Source organism: Cydia fagiglandana, chromosome 9, assembly GCF_963556715.1.
Source record: "Cydia fagiglandana chromosome 9, ilCydFagi1.1, whole genome shotgun sequence".
NCBI lineage: Eukaryota > Metazoa > Arthropoda > Insecta > Lepidoptera > Tortricidae > Cydia > Cydia fagiglandana.
In genome coordinates, this window is record NC_085940.1 from 20,521,999 (window position 1) to 20,535,309 (window position 13,311).

The 13,311-nt window shown below is 41.8% G+C and overlaps 1 protein-coding gene across 1 annotated transcript; it reads left to right on the plus strand.

Annotated features, from left to right (window-relative positions):
• Positions 1 to 696: 696 nt before the first annotated feature.
• Positions 697 to 11,022, plus strand: LOC134667666 (uncharacterized). Its single transcript, XM_063525088.1, has 3 exons — positions 697 to 1,249; positions 6,776 to 6,796; positions 10,672 to 11,022. The coding sequence occupies exons 1-3, from the start codon at positions 1,205 to 1,207 to the stop codon at positions 11,020 to 11,022; spliced, it is 417 nt and encodes a 138-aa protein (XP_063381158.1). The 5' UTR covers positions 697 to 1,204.
• The last annotated feature ends 2,289 nt before the right edge of the window (positions 11,023 to 13,311 follow it).

A 13,311-nucleotide genomic window follows, 5' to 3' on the forward strand; every position in this document is an offset into this window, starting at 1 on the left:
TATTGACAATGACTTAAGTTTCAAGATCTACTGGGACCGCGTCGAGCACCAGTACGTTTACCTTATTATTACGAGTAGAGATAAGCTTTATGAACAGCCACCGGGTGCCTTTTAATAATCGACGGCTTCGGCACTCCAGCGGTATCTGGGACGCCCAGACGGACGTTTTCCGCCCGGGTGCCCCACATACGCTCTTGTCACAGCACGATCCTCCCCCATCCTCTCCAGGTGACCAAGCCAGCGGAGTCGCCGAGTCGTATGGCTTTGATCTCGCCAATTATATTGGGCATCGTAACCAGCTCCTCTAGCTCCCTATTTTTCCTTCGCCTCCAAGTTCCACCATCCTCTCTGATAGGCCCCAGAATCTTCTGCCAGATTTTCCTCTCCGCCACTAAGCTGCTCTCTTCTTTCTGTTTCGCACCAGCTCACCCTAAACTAATTTCCTAATAGTTTTACTGTGCTGTACCAGCAGCTCACTCTTTGGATCTAATCTAACCTGCCAAAGAATTAAACGTTCACCTTATTTACAAACAACTAATTTAGGTCAACAATAGACGTACGTAAATTTCTTTCTTGTTTTAGGAAACAACATGCATTCTTCTGCCGAACTGTAACCTTTGTCTTCAACAATGACTTTTGCTTTGCATTTCATATAAATAGCGAGGGATAGAACTGTGAGTTCATTCGTGTGAAATATCGTGGTTAGGTTCAGCCGGCTCCGAGTTAATTATTATAGTTATTGTAAAAATAAATGAGAGCTAAACACTAGAGTTTTATGACTAAGCACCACTTGCACCTAGTGTCAAATTGTATTAGTAACCATGGTAACTCCATGTTTAACCGATTAACCCGAGTTAGTGGGATGGTGTAAGTGGCATTTAACCGCGCTAATGAAAGTAGATATCGGCAGAATTATGGTGAATAATTACAGCTAGGTACATGTTACATACCTATGTAGTGTTATAATCCGAAAGACAGTATTATAATAAGTTAACGAATGAGTAAAAGTTATTTAAAGTACACTTATATGCATTTAAATATCTTGGTAAAACGTTTTAGTATATTGCACTTAGGCTGTTAGTTATTGGTGTGAAAAAATTGATTATCTGGATCAAGTGGGAGTATTCGTCGTAGAATTGAACGGGGAACGTGGATCGTCGCAGAAAGGGCATTACAGCCGTCCCTGTACTCTGGTTGTGATAAAATGAAACTGCTTATCATCTTATGCGCTGTGGTGACCATCACCAATGTAAGTTTTATTATCTATTTATTTAAACATGCACAGTAAAAAATATATAGTAACAAAAGGCGGACTTAACGCCGCACAGCATATAGTATTCTCTACCAGTCAATGTTTAGGCCAAAGAGTTCTCTCTTTGACCAAACTAAGTTGGTATAAGGGGTATCACTTGAGGTAAATGCGTATTTTAAAGATTTCTTCTAAACGGAACAATTTAGAACTATTGCAACCCTCTATATTCGAAGTGTGGTCACTGAACTTTTAATAAGTACAAACAGCTACAATAAGTAGATGCAATATTATGGTACCATCGAGCTGATCTGATGATGGAGACAGGTGGCCATAGGAACTCTGTGATGAAACAACGCAACCTAATTGGGTTAGGGGTTTTTAAAATTGTCTCGATGAGTGTTAGTTGTCTGTCGTAAGAAAAGTACAGTCAGCGATAAAAGCTTGTACCGAAAATGAAAATTTTGCCAAAAACTTATTTACATAGGCACAGACTGCCACTGCATTTTTTGACATTAGTAATATTTGAGGGTTTTTATGAGTACGAGACGAAAGTAAACTCCAAGTCAACGACACAACTGATTTATTTAGGGCTTACCCTCAAAGTCTTAATAATATGTCTACCCCACATTTCATACATATATAACACCTCCCTCTGTTACAAAAAAAAAAAAACAAAAACACAATTTAACATTATTTTTTTTTTCTTTTTGTGACATGTTCCTTACCTCTAACAAGTAGCAGTAAGTCAAAAGAATTATACTGCGACGTATTACAAACAATAATATAAACCTACAAAAACTAAATGCTTAACTACAATTAATTTTTAAAATTTTAAGATACAACTCGAGTCGGCGCTCAGCATACAGAATATAATAATGACTTATCTCTAGAACGAAAACAAATGTACAATCGGTACCTATTAAACATCCATAGCATTTTACAGATATGTACGTTAATTTTAACTCTTATTACTAAGGCGCTACAGATAATGAACCTAATGATATACTGCGTACGGTCTAGAATTGAGTGGCCGATGTAATGAGTGGGATCTCGGGCTAGTATTACTTAAAACTGTTTGTTATTAATTATTAAAAACTAAAGGAGTACGGTTCCGAAATGCCGAATTACCCATTTAGGTAACTATTCACAAGTAACTAAAAAAAACTTAACCTTTATTAAATGATAAAAAAAAACATGTGTAAATTTATCGCGCGATCTTAATTATATCTTTTTTTTTTTTACACTTTGTATTTGCCTTTTACTATATTCACGCAGCTCCGCAAAGGTCGTTTTTTTACTATGTTACTTTCGGACGTAGGTGGATTGGTGGATACCGCCTCGGAGGTGGGATTAGGCCCCATTTCACCTGACTGTCGCTCCTCTGGCGCGCTCGCCGGAGGCTCCTCTGACGGGTCCTGGTACTCATCTGACTCCTCGCTGACATCATTGTGGGTAGGGCTCGACCTACCGTTCGAAGTCGAAGGCAACACGTCATTATCGTTGTTGACATCTGACTTTGGCTCGAATTTTGATAACGAGTAGCGATTCTTCGCCGATTGAATCGGCAACAGCTGATCGATGTGGCGTTTCCACTCGTGTCCGTCGGAGAGCCGTACTGTATATGTGAGCGGATCTTTACGCTCTGTGACGACTGCTTCCGCCCACTTACCTGACTGTCGGCGGTAGTCACGCGCCAACACCGTGTCCCCGGGCCGCACGTGCCGCTCAGCGCCCGGCCGATGCTGTCCGGCCCGATCCTGCGCCATATTTACTCGCTCGGCTCGTTCGAAAGTGGGCAAGATTATATCTAATCGTCCACGCAGCCGCCTACCTATCAGGGCTTCTGCCGGGGTTACACCCGTTGTACAATGCTGCGTGTTGCGATACTGGAATAGAAACCTGCAAATAGCTACATCCATATCTGCCCCTTCGTGTAACGCTTTTTCCAACGCCCTCTTTGTGGATTTAACCGCGTTTTCCGCTGCACCATTACCTGCCGCTCGATAAGGGCTCGTTATTGTGTGCGTGATGAAGTTTTTTTTTAAATACTCAGCAAACTCCGCCGAGGCGAACGGTGGCCCCCCATCGCTTACTATCTGACTGGGCAGACCAAATCGAGCGAACTGTTTTCTTAATTTGAGTATAGTCGCAGCGGCATTAGTACTAGCCATTTTTTGAACCTCGATCCACTTGCTATGGGCATCGACTGTCACTAAATAATGTTTACCCTGAAACTCACCGAAATCGACATGCAGACGCTGCCATGGCCGCGACGGGAAGCTCCAGGGGTGCAGAGTGGCGCGGGGCGGCGCGTCGCGCTGCTGGCGGCACGCGGAGCACGCGCGGCACAGCGCCTCGATCTCGGCGTCCAACTGTGGCCAATATACATACCCGCGTGCTAAATTCTTCATTTTTACCACGCCCAGGTGACCTTCGTGCAGCTCCATTAACACTTGTCGCCTCAAACCATCCGGTATGACCACCCGGTGGTTGTATAAAATGCAACCCCTATCCAATGTTAATTTGTCCTTCCTATGGTAATAGGGTTTCACCTGCTCGGCTGATATACTAACCGGCCAACCATCTCTAACATAATCACATATATTTTTCAAAACCGCGTCCGATTGCGTCCCTGACGCCACATCTCTCGCGCTGATAGGAAACGACTCCTCTACATAGTTAATATAGGACATTGCATCTAACCCCTTATCCTTATTACGCTGACACGGCAACGGTAACCGCGAGAGTGCATCTGCGTTACTATTATCATTAGACTTGACAAATTCAATCTCAAAATCGTAAGCTGCCAGCCTAGTCGCGTATCTTTGTAACCTACTAGCGGCCGTTTGCGGTAAACCATTTTTAGAGCCAAATATAAAAGTTAGAGGCTTGTGGTCCGTTTTAATAATAAAATGACGGCCATACAGATATTGATGGTGTTTCATAACACCCGCTATTATTGCGAGCGCCTCTTTATCAAGTTGACTATACGCCCGTTCGGCCGCGGTCAGCGTGCGAGACGCGAAACATATGGGTCGCTCCGAGCCGTCCGGGAAGCGGTGTGACAGCACGCTGCCGAGGCCGTATGAACTACTGTCAACGGCTAACACTAACGGAAGGTCGGGATCGTAGTGCACCAGTACGCCTCTGCCAGCTACGACATTCTTGACGTCTAAAAATGCTTTATTGCAATCTGTCGACCAAACCCAAGGTACATCCTTACGTAGCAACCGATGTAACGGATAAAGCGTTGAACTAAGGTTTGGTATAAACTTCGCGTAGTAGTTAATCAACCCCAAGAATGATCGTAGCTGTGTGACGTCATTCGGCGCAGGCACCTCCACAATAGCTTTAATCTTGTCGGGGTCGGGATGCAAACCTTGTTTATCTATAATAAACCCTACGTAAACAATGCTATCTTGCATAAATGAACATTTTTCTAATTTAATCCTGAGACCTACATCGCGCAATCTTTCGAACAACGCCGTCAGGTTAGCCATATGCTCGTCCCTGTCGCGCCCGGTTACCGCGATGTCATCAAGGAAAACCGCGACCCCCCGCAGCCCCCTGAGTGTCTCCTCCATAAACTTCTGAAATTTCTCTGGAATGCAGCTCAAACCAAACGGAGTGCGTCTATATACAAAAGTACCTATATGGGTAGTAATGGCAGTGAACGGTTGAGATTCCTCGTCCAACAGTAATTGTTGGTACGCGTTTGTAAGATCAATCTTACTGTATTGCTCGCCCCCACTCAACGCGGCAAATAACTCCTCGATTCGTGGCAGCGGGTACGGGTCCTGTACCAACTTCGGGTTAACGGTCACTTTGTAGTCGCCGCAAATACGAATTTCGCCCGATTTTTTTATTACAGGTACAATGGGTGTACCAAAATCAGAATAATCGACTTTATAAATAGTATCCTCCGCCACAAGTCGTTCGAGTTCCCGCTCCACCGGCTTACGTAGTGCTAAGGGCAATGACCTCGCTTTAATAAACACAGGATCAGTGTTAGATAATTTAAGTGATATCTTTTTAGTACAAGTGCCTAAACCTGGTGTGAATACGGTCGGAAACCTTTGCCGCAAATCATCAACTAAATTACTTTCCGATAAATGTAAAATTAAATCGTGAATTTCAACTATACTGATCTGTAAACGTCTCAGCCACGAACGTCCTAGCAAAGGCGGTCCGCCATTCTTAATTACCCACAGCTTCAGGTTTTCCGACATATGTTCACCCAACACACCTTTGACAAGAATGTAACCAACGGGCTTTATTGGGGTCCCGTTGTAAGAACGTAAACACAAATCACTAACCTGCAATGGTTCATTTTTAAAATACCGCTCATAACAGTCAGTATTAATCGCAGATAACTTACTTCCTGTGTCCAATTCCAAGGTCAAACTCACTCCATTCACCAACATCGGAACTAAATACGGTTTGTCATCTTTCCCGCTCACTTTAATATTATAGAAATCGCACTCCGACTCTTCATCGCTATCAAGATAATGTAGTCTACGACCCGGCGCCTTACCGCTCGGGGTTTGAAGACCCGTTTTGCACATCGCCTTGAGATGGCCCTTCTGACCACAGCTGTCGCACGAGTAATTTCTAAAACGACACCCGTCCGCCCGGTGAGGTCGACCGCACCGCCAGCATGCGCGGCCGGGGCCCGCGGCGCGCCCGCCGCCGCCGCCGCCGCCGCCGCTCGGCGCGCGCGCGCCACGCGCCTCCACCCGGTGCAGCGCCTCGCCGGCGCCGTGTCCCGCGGTGGCTGCACTCGCTCCGCTGCCCGAGCTGCTTCTCCGCCGCCTCGAGCGCCAAAGCCAACTCCACCGCTCGCTTGTATGTCAACGTCGCCTCCGCAAATAGGCGGGACCTCATATCGTCATCCGATAGGCCGGATACAAATTGATCCCTTAGATTATCCTCTAGACCAGTACCAAAATTACAAGTACTGGCTAGATGTTTTAGAGCCTGCAAGTACTCGCCTACAGGTTCGCCCGCCTTCTGTCTCCGTTGACGAAACACGTGACGCTCCGCAATTTCAGAGCGCTTTGGTTCGAGATGGTCGCCGACTATTTTCACTAAATCCGTAAAAGTTTTCGTCTCAGGATCGACCGGCGCACACAAATCGCACATCAAACTATAAGTAGCTTCCCCAACTAACGTCACTAAGGTAGCCACTTGTAATTCATCCTTTATTTCATTTAAGGTTATAAATTGCTTGACACGCCTAATGTACGCTAGCCACTCTTTACTCGCTAAGTCAAACGGTTCAATTTTGCCGATCGGCATATTTACTAATCACTGCACGCGTTTTAAACACTATTTTTAATGAAAATTGTCCTTTGTTCTCGTCGCCAGTAATATTTGAGGGTTTTTATGAGTACGAGACGAAAGTAAACTCCAAGTCAACGACACAACTGATTTATTTAGGGCTTACCCTCAAAGTCTTAATAATATGTCTACCCCACATTTCATACATATATAACAACATTGATTTTCTTTTTTTTGTTTTAGGTCTCAGATGGCTCGGATGGGGTGATTATTTTGAATATTATTTAATAACAATGATATAAAGTTAGACCAAGAAAAGTCTGCAGTACGTCATAATTTCATAAAAAAAATTGTCGTTTAAAATAACAGCTGCACTGCGTGGGCCATCAAATCCGTTGCAGACTTTTCTTGGTCCGACTCTACCATCTAGACCAGGTTGTTTAGTTGTTTATTCTCTCGTTAGTTTCTACATCGTGGGTTGCAAACAAGCAAACGGTCCGCCTGTTGGTAAACGTTCAACGTCTTTATTGTATATAAGAATCAGGTTACAGTGCATGTCGAATATATATATAGGTACAATTATACATTCAGTTACACACATATATATATATACAGTTACACTGACAATGAGACTTTCTTTACCTTTTCAGGTGTAGGTACATACATTTTCAACATATATTTAGGTAAATAATTATTTATCTAAATACTTACTACAAATACTCATGAGTAACTTGAGTCATTAAGACAGCCTATGGACCCCTGCAACTCTAGAGGTGTTACATGCGCGTTGCCAACACTAACAGGGGGCACCCTCGTTGAGCTCGTAGGTTTGAATATTTGTTTCTTTATTTAATCTTTTTTGCACAAAAGAATAACCTTATAGTACAAAAGACGGACGTAATGCCATAAGGCATTTTCTAATAGTCAACCTTACGGCTAAGCAGAGAGATTGTGAGCGGTGCAACAGCAAAACCAATCAATAAATAACGAATAACATATTAATCTAGACACGCGGCAGCGTGTCAAGCCAAGCTCAAGCAAAGGAACTGGCTAGCCAGCGCCGAGTGTAATATTACACGAACCACTTGGTGCCACTTTTGACCCTTCTATAACTCAAAACCTCTTTAACGTGAATACATAAAACTACGTGTGTTTAATTATATCCATAAGGACATCTAGAAGCCCAAATTTCATGAAGCTAGCTCAAACGGTTATAAAGATATGAAGGTCAAAAAGTCGTAAATTCTAGCACTGACTGACTGACTGACATATAGTAGCTACACCTAACCTACTTCCAGATGACCTAGAAGGATGAAATTTGGAATCCAGCTCGGTAATTGTGTGTAAGCGTAGGATAAAATCTAAAAATAAAAAAAAGTTAAAAAATAGGGGGGGGGGTCCCCATACATTTTTTTTTTAAATTGTAGAGTTGGAACCGTTACAAGCAGATATTTGAAACTATCCCAATATATGTATTATTATATTTGCTATATAATAGAAATATAAAACCGGCCAAGTGCGAGTCGGATTCGCGTCCCAAGGGTTCCGTACATTACACAATTTTTAACAATGTATTTTTTTATGTGAAACGTGAGTGAAACGTCTTTAAAAAATCCGTAGGGGTCGGATCAAAAACGAAGTAATTAAGTCCGACTCACGCTTGACTGTACATTTCTAATAGGTTTTCCTGTTATCTATAGGTATAGGCCTATTTTATGTATATTTTTCAAAATTTTAGACCCAGTAGTTTCGGAGATAAAGGTGGGGGAATGGTCATTTTTTGCCTATTTTCTTGAATTACTTCTAAACTGTTTATACGAAAATTATAAAAAAAAATTATTAGAGATCCTTACAATAAGCTCTTTCATTTGATATGTAACACGATATAGTTTGAAAAACTTTATTTATTAATTTTCTCATTTACCCCCCAAGAGTGGCCTCCATGTTTAAAATTCATTTGTTTACGTTGCATGTCCGTCTTTGGGTCAAAAACTTACATATATGTACCAAATTTCAACTTAATTGGTCTAGTAGTTCCGGAGAAAATCGGCTGTGACAGACGGACAGACAGACAGACAGACAGACAGACAGACGCACGAGTGATCCTATAAGGGTTCCGTTTTTTCCTTTTGAGGTACGGAACCCTAAAAATGAAGTTAAGTCAAAAAATAAGTGGTGTCCCCATACAAAAAACTTATAATACGCTAAACAACCCGCCAACGGTGTGTCCTAACATTAAATCTCAATACCTGCCTAGTTTTCTTTACAAAAAGTAATGATATCCCACCAAAAACATAAATGTAAAAAAGGAGAGCCAAGTTCAATACAAAAATTATGCTTGGCTGTGGGCTTCGCGGCAAAAAGAATGGAGATCTAAATGGGTGCCAAGTTCTGTGTTGTGTAGAAAATCCTGAAATTATAAAGGATTTGACTTGGCTAGTTTTTACCAACAAACCAAATTTTAGAAAAGTAGCTTATACGTAAAAACTAGTTTTTACCAACAAACCAAATTTTAGAAAAGTAGCTTATACGTAAAAACTAGCCAAGACAAATCCTTTATAATTTCAGGATTTTCTACACAACACAGAACTTGGCACCCATTTAGATCTCCATTCTTTTTGCCGCGAAGCCCACAGCCAAGCATAATTTTTGTATTGAACTTGGCTCTCCTTTTTTACATTTATGTTTTTGGTGGGATTACCTATACAAATATACTACACGCATATACTATAATATATGTATATATTTATAAATAACGACGAAACATATTATGAAACTAATAATACACTAAGATTTTTTTATTCTTATAAGGCGAACTTATTAGGCGCATTTTTTTATGTTAAAAGGAAGTTCTTTCTAAAGACGCGCAATATAATTATGTATTATTTGAATTAAGTATAAATAATTTCACAAACCTAAAGCAGTTCTATGTTGTCCATAAGAGTACAACTTACCTATCTTCATTTCTTTCGCTATTATACGAGTTAAACAAACGATTGAAAAACTGATAATTTTCTAAGTAGGTACCGGTACCTACTAAAGTTTCTTTACATGTAACTTGACGCACTAGCTGGTCTAGTTAACGTAAAAAACCGGGCAAGTGCGAGTCGGACTCGCGCACGAAGGGTTCCGTACCATAATGCAAAAAACGGCAAAAAAAAACGGTCACTCATCCAAGTACTGACCCCGCCCGACGTTGCTTAACTTTGGTCAAAAATCACGTGTGTTGTATGGGAGCCCCACTTAAATCTTTATTTTATTCTGTTTTTAGTATTTGTTGTTATAGCGGCAACATAAATACATCATCTGTGAAAATTTCAACTGTCTAGTTATCACGGTTCGTGAGATATAGCCTGGTGACAGACAGACGGACGGACGGACGTTTTACCCTTTGGGTACGGAACCCTAAAAATGACCGACACAGCTGAAGTCCGTCCATATCAATTTTATAAATTAAAACCTCGACGTACAAATGCTCATTAAATATAAATTCAAGTAATTGATACATACGGCCATCAGGCGGGCCGTACGCTTGTTTTTCACCGACGTAGTACCTAACAGTGTATGATAGATAAAAACCGGCCAAGTGCGAGTCGGACTCGCGTTCCAAGGGTTCTGTACATTACCCAATTTTTAACGATGTTTATTTTTTATATTTATGTGAAAAGCCAGTGAATTGCCTTCAACAAACGTAGGGGTCGAATCAAAAACTAAGTTATTCCGCGAGTCCGACTCACGCTTGACTGCATAGGTATTTCTAATAGGTTTTCCTGTCATCTAAGAGTGACATTCCATTTCCAACTGCAGCTGCAATACTGTTCATTTTACTATGGAAACGCGTCGCTGTCATTGTCAATTTCCATAGAAAATGAACAGTATTGCAGCTGCAGTTGGAAATAGAATGTCACTTTAATAGGTAAAGAACTATTTTGTTTATTTTTTCAAAATTTTAGACCCAGTAGTTTCGGAGATAAAGGGAGGGGAATGGTCATATTTTGACTATTTTTTTAAATAACTTCTAAACGATTTATTTTCAAATTACAAAAAAATATATTTTTGGGGTTCTCAGAATGAGCTCTTTTATTTCATGTAACACGATATAGTTTACAACTGTGTTAACGATTGTTATTTTTCTCCAGCCCTGGTATGAATTCTGGAAGGAGCCAGCGAGACGAACGAACCAGGTCCTAAAGTACTTCTACTGCAGGAGCCGAAACTTCACGGAATATTGCGGAAGGCTTTCTAGCATATGGGCGAAGAGTTTCAGGCGCCTATGGTTCGTGTTCTGGCTCGGAGCGTGCCCGGAGAGGGTCAAGACTACCACGTCGGAAGGTCCGGAATTGATGTATGTAACGGGGTACCCCCACGGCCGCGCCAGGAAATACCCACTTATATACCACCCGGACGAGATGCCCTTCGTGCCCCCTACGAAGCCACCCGGGCCGGCACCGGCGACCGCGTGCCCGCCCTCATTCCGACGACCGACCTAAGCTGCAGTTGCCATAAAAAGAATAAAATATCAAGTTTTCAAAGGCTGTTATTCTTTTGAGATTTTCAGAACCTTCTTTCCCAAGCGAATCTTTCAATAAAATGGAAATTACAAAATACTGTATACCGTAAAACGGGGTGACTAGGTTTCGCGGGGAGAGTTGGGTTATGAATGGGGAGAGAAGGTTTGAGAGGGGGGTGAAAAGGGATTTTAAGGCTACTGCTACAAAAATAATGTATTCCAATTTAAAATGGGACTATAGTAATACGCATAATAAAAAAAAATCGATCCAACAATCTTCCAAAATCACCTTTGTATGAAAAACCCTCTCACCCCAAATAAGAAGCACTACGGGTTGAGGTGGGTTTTCCTCTTTATCCGTCCGAACCACTTATTATATACACCATTCAGTTTTCACATGTAGAAATAAAATTTTATCGAGGTTTGTAAGTTCAAATTTCACCCAACTCACCCCATTTTACGGTACCTACTTTTCAAAATATGGATACACGCTTGTTATTTAAAAAAAAAACGAATTCAGTTTAGGTGAAATACATTTTTTTATTTTTTTTTGTTATTCATGACATACCTCTTCACTTACACATTCCTCGTACACGCTCGCCGGTTTAGGGTCTCGACCTGGCCTTTCATAACATTCCTTATACACGCTTTCCTTATACATGCTCGCTGGTTTAGGGTCTCGACCTGGCCTTTCATAACATTCCTTATACACGCTCGCCGGTTTAGGGTCTCGACCTGGCCTTTCATAACATTCCTTATACACGCTTTCCTTATACATGCTCGCTGGTTTAGGGTCTCGACCTGGCCTTTCATAACATTCCTTATACACGCTCGCCGGTTTAGGGTCTCGACCTGGCCTTTCATAACATTCCTTATACACGCTCGCCGGTTTAGGGTCTCGACCTGGCCTTTCATAACATTCCTTATACACGCTCGCCGGTTTAGGGTCTCGACCTGGCCTTTCATAACATTCCTTATTATACACGCCCGCCGGTTTAGGGTCTCGACCTGGCCTTTCATAACATTCCTTATACACGCTCGCCGGTTTAGGGTCTCGACCTGGCCTTTCATAACATTCCTTATACACGCTCGCCGGTTTAGGGTCTCGACCTGGCCTTTCATAACATTCCTTATACACGCTTTCCTTATACATGCTCGTTGGTTTAGGGTCTCGACCTGGCCTTTCATAACATTCCTTATACATGCTCGCCGGTTTAGGGTCTCGACCTGGCCTTTCATAACATTCCTTATACACGCTCGCCGGTTTAGGGTCTCGACCTGGCCTTTCATAACATTCCTTATACACGCTCGCCGGTTTAGGGTCTCGACCTGGCCTTTCATAACATTCCTTATACACGCTCGCCGGTTTAGGGTCTCGACCTGGCCTTTCATAACATTCCTTATACACGCTCGCCGGTTTAGGGTCTCGACCTGGCCTTTTTTCAGGATTTCCCCGGTGACAAATGACAAATGAACATAAATGGAGAAACGACAAAAGAAATCCAAATCTTTAGATAATCGGCGAACATACTACGTAATAAAATACATTAATGAAAAGTAAAAAACACGACTGCAGTTAAAAAGCGAACTGGAAAGTTCACCACGATACAAGTGCGAAAAATAGAAAATTCGCAACTAGTGACGATAAATTAAAACACGAGCACAGGGAGTGTTTTAAATCGACACGAGTGGCGAATTACCTGTTCACACATGAATCGTACAACGAACGTTACATGTACATAAATACATACAGGGTAGTCGTGGCAGAGGCAGACCGAGAAAGAGATGGCGGGACGACTTGTATGCGTTCCAGCGGGCACATATCATAGGGATCTTGGTCAGCACAGGGAGGATTGGAAAGGTAGAGGGGAGGCCTTGCCCAGCAGTGGGACACACACATATGTAGGCTAATAAAAAAAATGTGAAAGTTACTGATATAGTCAGCTGTCGCTATAGTCTGTATCTTTAGGTATTTAAATAAAAGTAAACAAAATCTACCCTCAAATGATTACTTAAGTCAGTTGGAGGTAGATGAAAATATTACATGATCAGATAATGTTGGTTAAAGTCAGAACGTTCAGTGACATTAGATACAGGCGGTTTTGTATTTGGTTGGTTAACCAATAAATGTAATAACTACCCGAAAATGTACAAATTATTTGTTTACTTTTATTCAAATACTACAGACTAATACAGAGTAAAGATGGAGTTTACGGCAGTAAACAAACAATCTACAGTGAGATAACAGTTAAATTAAAACTTGTATACT

Excerpts from the sequence above, each read along its gene's own strand:
- LOC134667666 (XM_063525088.1), top strand. The coding sequence starts at position 1,205 with ATGAAACTGCTTATCATCTTATGCGCTGTGGTGACCATCACCAAT. Across the intron at positions 1,250-6,775 it reads CTGTGGTGACCATCACCAAT|GTCTCAGATGGCTCGGATGG; the intron begins GTAAGTTTTATT and ends TTTTTGTTTTAG. Across the intron at positions 6,797-10,671 it reads TCTCAGATGGCTCGGATGGG|CCCTGGTATGAATTCTGGAA; the intron begins GTGATTATTTTG and ends ATTTTTCTCCAG.